General features: G+C 48.1%; 1 protein-coding gene across 3 annotated transcripts in view; it reads left to right on the top strand.

Moving 5' to 3' along the window:
- The first annotated feature begins 3,135 nt into the window (after positions 1-3,135).
- The window catches only part of NEDD1 (neural precursor cell expressed, developmentally down-regulated 1), a 53,516-nt gene continuing 49,036 nt past the window's right edge, over positions 3,136-7,615 (top strand). For 2 of the 3 annotated variants that reach the window (XM_014523744.2, XM_025213437.1), the window contains exons 1-2: positions 3,187-3,348; positions 4,681-4,824. In XM_014523744.2, the coding sequence (XP_014379230.1) occupies positions 4,689-4,824 (136 nt within the window). In that variant the 5' untranslated portion in view covers positions 3,187-3,348; positions 4,681-4,688. Of the gene's footprint in view, positions 3,349-4,680; positions 4,825-7,615 lie in introns of all 3 variants that reach the window. The other variant, XM_025213438.1, reaches the window with a different exon arrangement.

The following is a 7,615-nucleotide window of genomic DNA, read 5'->3' as shown; positions in this document are numbered from 1 at the left end:
ACAGCATGTTGTGGGGTTAATATATCATCAGTAGAAATAAGCGGTCAGCTTCCATTGATTTCTTAGAGCTGTGGTCACCAACCAGCGGATCTCGATCTCGGAACCTCTTGCGGTAGATCTTGGAGCCTCTCGGAGTCAATCTGAGGCCTGGGTGGGGGATTGAGTGCCTGCGTTCATGCACGGGTGCGCCCCAGCCCAGCAGGTCAGTCCGTGGGGAAGGGAAGGGGTGGGGGCTAGCTCGAGGCCCCCTGCGGTGAAGGACAGTGCTGCGGAGGCAGGAGCAAGGGTAAGTTGAGTGGGGCCCTGGCCTGCTGGAACTTACCTGCTGGGGAGGCACGCCCTCAAATAATTTCTCCTCCCTCTGCCTTGACCTGCTCCCCACCTTCCCTTCCCACAGATTTACCTGCGGGGGAGGGGTGGTGGTAGCACACAGTAGATCTTGGGTTGCTTTTAAATGCCAAAGGTGATCTGCTACTTAAAAAGGTTGGAGACCACTGTCTTAGAGGCTCCACAAAAGGAACACAATGTAGTCATTTGAAATTTTTGTGGAAGATGGTGCAAAACAAAATCTGGCACTAGTAGTAATGGATTCAATGCCCCTTGGCAGCCACAGATGGTAAGAGTAACAAAAGGAAAAAACACTGGTCATACCCAGTTCACTCTCCTTTTCAGCATCCACTTTGCTCCTGTGTGACAGGACGCTGGGCAAGACGGACCCATCATCTGACCCAATAAATGGCAATTCTTATGTTAACAACCACTTGCAAGCACAAGCTCCCTAGGGAACCTTTTCCATACCATCTATTCAAGTGATGCTATGGACTGGTTCAAGTCTGAGGATGGGGCACTTCTGGGAGTGTAAGTATTTGTCAACCTTATCCTGACCAAAATGCTAAACATCTGAGTTAGGTATCCAGGTTGTTTGCATCTGTGTAACTCCACTGACTTAGAGTTACTCTTTGTTTACATCAATGAAACAGAATAATCAGGTCTTTATCCTAAACAAAGTAAAATATCTTTGATTAATGCTACAGGATTCCCTTGAGAAGATCTACCAGGACAGGATATAAAACATGAACAATGATCAGTGATGATGATGGATGTAAGGAATAAAGACACATTGCTAAAAACTGTCAGGAAAAATAATGGCATTTTTTATACTGGTAATATGATTGGGGGGGTTATGTTTTGTTTGTTTTTTTACCTTGGCTCTCTTACACAGACTAGGAAAAAAAGAAATGAATCAGATAAATCAGCATTTCATCAGCAAAAGAGTCAACAGGCATATTTTATACTTAACAATGTTGAGGATCATTTATAAGGGAAAGACTTATTTGAAAGCAAAGCCATAGGCAAGGAAGCTAAGGTCTAAATGAATGTTCAACATTTAGTTTTGCTCCTTTTTTATATTTAATGGCCTTGCAGTGGCAGTCTTCCTGACATTCTTCCTACAGAATATACCGCTTATAGCTAGAAAGCAAAGGCAATATTAAAACTGAAGCATTTCATGAAGCATTTCATGTGAGGAATTGGCAGCTGTCAGTTTACCAAATAAAATTTTTATCTTGTAAAAGCCAATGGCAATGAAACATTGATCACCAGTGTCAGGGTATACAGACAAAGAAATTCTGTTACGTGATTGGTTATTGGAAATAATATGCTGCCTGCAGTTCCTATTCATAATCCTGAAAATAGGATGATTAAAAATGGTTCTAAATGGCAAAGTTAAGACCAAGACTTAAGTTTGAGATTTTATTTTTTGCTGAAGATAGGCAGGCCTTAGTCTAGCTGGTTTGGAGAGGTGCAAGATTTCATAGGAGACAGCATCTGAGGAAGTAGGCTGATGCTTATGGAAGCTTATGCTTCTCTGAGTCAGACTCCAAGGGCGTTGTTGTATGGTAATTTTGGGTGACTTTTGGAGCGCTCAACACCTGGACTGTCCAAACATTAATGCCTGAAACTGGTTTTCAGCACTTGTTAAGTGGCTCAAAGGTACACCACTCCAGGTGTGTGGCTTCTTTCTGATCCATGCAAGTGCTGCCCAGCTTGTGTGTTACATTAAGGTGCAACCCCTCTAGGGTACACCTTAGTGTAAACACCCCACCTGTCCCCCTTTCCAGCTGGGCCCAGATCAGGCCCATTGCTGCTCCTGTCCCACCCTGCCCTTCCCAGATCCCTGCTTACTTGTGGCTGCCTCCCCCGACTGTCCTGGGGAGCAGGCAGGGAAAGACTAACCAGCCACTGTTGCTGCTCTGTGAGTGGGCTCAGCCAGAAGAGCAGCAGCCAGCAGTGGCATCTGGGCAGGCCGGTTAACCTTTCCCTGTCTGCTCCCCTGCGACAGACAGTGCTGGCAGCTACCAGCAGGAGGAGGGCAGGAGGGAAGCTGGGAATTGGAGGGGGTTCTGCTGGCCTGTAGTCCGACTGCGCCAAACGCTAGCTAGTGCTCAGGCATGTGTGCGGCTTGCAGCGCAAGGGGCAACAAGCCCCAGCCTGTGGCAACTCTTAGTGCCTTGAGCCCCTTTCAAGGGTGCCCCACCACGGGGTCAAAGGGGAGCCTGCAGCGCCCAAGCCGTTCTTTGCCACACGAGTTTGGCTCTAGCATTTTTCCCATAGTCATTTTTTTTTTAAATAAGGGAAAGCTCAGAGCTCCCACTTTCTGGGGGCCCCAGAGTCTGAGGAGAGCGCCTGGCCTTCAGAAAAGCGGAGAACTACTCCTCTGCAGTGCCACCTTACCCCGCCTTCATGCGCGGGCGACTAATTTATTCCCAAAGTGGTGGTGTAGCCGCAAGGGTCCCGACATGAGGCGAGACGCAAGGATTTCTTAGGGCCGGCTCCGGCTTTAACTGGACCGACCGCGTGGCTGGGATCAAGGCGGACACGCTGCCAATGCAAGACCTTCCTCAGGCCTGACTGTCACTGCGGGAAAGCCTCCCCTCGCGCCCGGCCCGGCGCTGGCAGGACAGCACGAGGCGGCAGTCGGGCCCTTATCCCTGGGGGGGAGAACGGCGGGGCGATCCCAAAAGGGTTTTGCCCCCTAATCCCAGCCTGGCCTCAGCGCTCCTTGAGGCCGCGGCCCAGGTCTCGTCTGACATTGTACAGTGCAAGTCTACGCCCCCAGTGCGGACGAAGCCCCGCCCCCACCGCCCGAAGAAACCGAACGCAATGGCGCGTCTTTTGGCCCCTCGGGGCCGCCGTAGGCGGAGCCGCCGGGCGGGGCGAGGGCGCTGCGGTGGCTGTTGGGACTGACTGTTAAGTTGCAAGAGGCGCGGAAAGTCCGCGGCGCCTCCGGGCTGCCGGCATGAGGCGGGCGCTGTAGCGGAGGCCGGGCCTGGCGGGTCCCGGGCGCGGGTGGGTGTCCCGGACCTGGTCCCCTCTCTGGTCCGCGATGCCCGCCGGCCGCCTTGGGCGGTTCCAAAGCGCGCGCCCGCGGGGGGGGGTTGTTTCCAACTGTGCTGGCGGGCAGGGGAAGGAAGGGGGACGTCTCCCCCGGCCCCGCCGGGGGGGGGGGGGCCCCCGCAGCAGCTGCCAGGGCGGGGCTGGCGGCCCCTGGGTGGCACCCGCGCGTGACGCCCTCCGGGTCTCCTCCACCTCAGTGCCTGGCCCTGGTCCGTCCCAGTGCGATGCCACCTGCTAGCCGTGCGCCGCACAGCCGAGCACGCGGGGCCACGTCTTCCAGCCCCCCCAGCCCAGAAACGGGGCAGGAGGCGAGTGGCGGATAACATCACTGCCACTCCCCGGTCACCAACCTTTCACACCTGTGGGCCGCCTGACAGGACCTCGCAGACTGGGTTCGGTGCCCCGGATCTCCCCACCAAAACAGGGGGACTTCTTCCCCCCACCCCCTCCACATCATGCGACTGAGGGTGGAGGAAAGAGACCCCCCCCCAGGGTCCAAGTGTCCTGTCCTGGAGGGTCAGTTTGGGCTCTAGCCTGGTTGGCGCCATGTGCTGTTGTGGGGCTTGAGTCATCATGGCTTGGTGTGAAGCCACCAAAGGAGCAGTATTTCTCCCCACTGCTCATTTGGTCAAAGCAAGGAAGGATGGGGAAGCTGTCTGTAGTAGTGACCCAACCTGCCCGAGGAAGAGTTTTCAGATGGTAACCAGGTAGCTTTATAGACTGCCAACCTTTTGTTTGCTAATAACTTATTTATTCACATGTCACACTCGCTTCCCTCCACCCTTGAAAGTTAATACTCAAAGGTTGGGATGTGTCTCTCAAATGAGGACACTGATTCTGAACACTTTGCTTAAGAGGAAAAATCTTTTTTTTCCTTCTTGGTTCTGACGTCCTAAAACAGCGTGTGTTTTACTTGGGGGGTACAGTATGTTGACAGGCTCAGCATATACAACGTACATGCAATATACAAAAAGTTTAGGTATGGTACCATAGAAAGTAACCACATCTGAAATGTATTTTAACCTTTGGGGCAACAAATTCCATTTGTTTAGATTGGTTGCATAATGGTAGTTAGCTGTGTTAGTTCACTTGTTAGTTTGCAGGGTAGAGATGCACCTTACAGACTAAATAAGATGTATCTAGAGCATAAGAGTTAATGTCTTCAGCTCACTGTCTTGTCATTTTATCATGAAAATTATGCTAGCGATTGCAGATGGAAATCTTAACCAGCACAAGGAACTGTTGCTGATCTTATTTTCTTTACGCTTCTGTTTATGCCTGTAGGTGCAGCCATGCAGGAAAGCATCCGCTTCGCTTCAGCACGAGACGATGTTAAAATATGGGATTCTTCATCTATCACAGTGGTGGAGCAGTTCAACCCCCATTCTTCGTCACCTACAGTCAGCTCACTCTGTTGGGGCAGTAATAATATCCTTTGCTCTATCAGTTTGATACGGTGTCTGGGGAATTCTGCAAAATTTTATTGAACTTTTTGGTTTGAAGCACTTTGTAGGTGTCAGTTTTCATTTAGTGTTGATTGGAAGAACTGCTTTTATCTTTTTAAGCAAATTTTTTTTGCATGCTTAGGCAGAAATATTAAGGGTTGGGAATAAACTATCAAATTAAATATAAGGCCAAACGGCTTAGCTGCTACAGAAAAAAACAAACTACACTGGTGGATGCCTCGGAATAATTTCTTAACAATCCTGGGGAAAATCTATTTTTAATACTGATACTATGTTTGAGTCACCTCGTGTTGAGCCCCAGCTCAAGTCTGGGATCGTGCCCGGTATGCAAAAGCCAATAAAGATACCAGGGGTGAAAGTATAAAGATTTATTGCTAGCAATACAAGGTGCAAGCGGAATAATTTCACGTAACAAGCACACAGATTCTTAATTCTAAGCATCTTTTATACAGGAGTATTGGACCTTCATAAGCATTCTTGTTTGCTAATTGGTTATAAGGGAGTGACGCAAGGAGTTCTTTACTGAGCATGTCTCTATACCTGTGTTTTAGCTATGTATCTCATTTCCATACATGTATGTTTCATTAGCATACTTTCTCCCCACCTAGGTGTGTGAATCTTCATATTTAAATCAGCTCTTTGCCCTAGTCCACTGATTCTGCTTTTGTTTTCAAGCTTCCTTTATCTAAGACTGTCTCCTCCTTATCATTGCAGATGGGCATTAGTTACATAACAGAGACTTTTGCTTGGGCTTTGTGTAGTGGTTTCTAGGTCAAACCTGACATTTTCCCCCTCTGGAGCATTTTTAATTATTTTTATTATAATTGCTCCACTCAATTTGTTTCAACACAAACCTAGTATTCTCAGCTTTCTTCGTTTGTAAAATCATCTGATTCACCTTAGGTCTGAAGATAGATAAGACGACAGGTGAACATTGTATACATAGGATATTTGATTGGTCTTGTTACAAAGGATTCTTCTACCTTGGTTCAATTTGAAGCAATTATTAGTACAATTAACTATTAGGAAACATTCAGAAGCATTAGCTGTTGCCTGAACCCGTACGGAAAACATGTCTCTATTCTTCTCTTTTACAATAGTCCCCCACTTATATATATTCTGATATGTACTTTTCTTCTCTACATTCTTCAGCATAGTATAATTTTGTAAAATTTTTAAAGGGGTTGGTACTGCGATTAAGCATGAGGTAAAAACCAGGTGAGCATTGATCCCTCCCGCTAAGCAGAAGTCCGTTCTATTTAAAATTTCCCGGGCCAGATAAATCCAGACATTTTCCTGAGGGTCAAATTTTTGTTGTAAAAGGGTTTCCCCTCCTATAAGTAGGAGTGGACAGATCAGGGTGCCCCACAATAAAACCTTGAACAATTTCATAATAAGGCTTATAAAACTTAATCAAAGATTGTCAAATTATTCAAAGTTCCTTTCTTTTGAATAGGAATTTCAAGTCTCTTATTGGCTCCACCTTCCACTGTTCTCTGTCTCCGGTCCCGGAGTCTGCAGGGATTCCTTCTTGTTCTGGTCCAGCCACCGGCTTTAGGCGACTGGAATGTATCCAAGTCTTGATTCCTTCGAGCTTTGCGGCCGTCGGGGTCGTTAGAAGTACCCTATATGGGCCTTTCCATCTGGCTCGAAGTGGTTCCTCGTTCCAATCTTTCACAAGGACGTAACTCCCAGGTAATAATCGATTTCCCAGGGCAGGATACTGGTCCTGTGTCTGCAGCACGTCCCGTACCTGCTGATGGATGGAAGACAAAACAGAAACCAAGGACCATACATATTCTCTAATCATTCCCTCTCCTAAAACATGTAACTGTTGTTCAGTACCCATGGGCAGACTCAGAGGGTAAGGCTTACCATACATTATTTCAAACGGGCTTAATCCCAATTTAGAATGTGGTGCGACCCTTACTCGTAACAGGGCCAAGGGTAGGGCCTCTGGCCATTTGAGTCGAGCTTCTTGGCAAATCTTTGCAAGGTGTCTTTTTAAGGTCTGATTCATACGTTCCACCTTTCCACTGGACTGAGGTCTCCAAGGGGTGTGTAAATGCCAGCTGATTCCCAGGAACTCAGAAACCTTCTGAGTAATTTGTGCAATGAAATGTGGGCCATTGTCTGACCCTATTCCTTTTGGAAGTCCGAAGCGAGGTATGATTTCTCGTAGGAGTGTCTTGACTACCTCCCGGGCTTGGGCAGTCCGACATGGGAAGCACTCAACCCAATTAGAGAAAGTGTCCACAAAGACAAGGAGATATTTTATCTCTTGTTGCCGGGGCAACTCAGTAAAATCCACCTGCTATTCTTCTCCTGGCCCATTGCCTATTCTCTGATGTCCTGAAGTTTTTCTTCTCCCTCCTTATGGGTTATTTCTCTGGCAGACCTCACATGTCTCTGATACCTCCTTGGCAGCCTCTCTTAATCCCACTCTAGTTACATAGTAACTGATCCATCTTACCAGGGCCCTGGGTCCGTAGTGGGTACCATGATGAGTGCTCTTTACTACCACATGAACCCAGGCAGCTGGGATGATAATGCGGCCATCCCTTGCTACCAGCCACCCGTGCTCCCCCTTCTTTGCTTGAAACTCTTTTATCAATTGTTTGTCTCTCAGATTTGGCCTTGAAGAATAAACAGCTTCCAATGTTTGCAGGCAGTCATGTACAAGATCTGGTGTGTCAGCCATAGATGGCAGCAGTGTTGCTGGATTTACAGTGCGAAAAATGGCCAATTTTTTT

The sequence above is a fragment of the Alligator sinensis genome, unplaced genomic scaffold (genome assembly GCF_000455745.1).
Source record: "Alligator sinensis unplaced genomic scaffold, ASM45574v1 scaffold154_2, whole genome shotgun sequence".
Taxonomy (NCBI): domain Eukaryota; kingdom Metazoa; phylum Chordata; order Crocodylia; family Alligatoridae; genus Alligator; species Alligator sinensis.
Note: the sequence above shows the minus strand (reverse complement) of the source record. Positions and strands in the feature narration are given on the sequence as shown.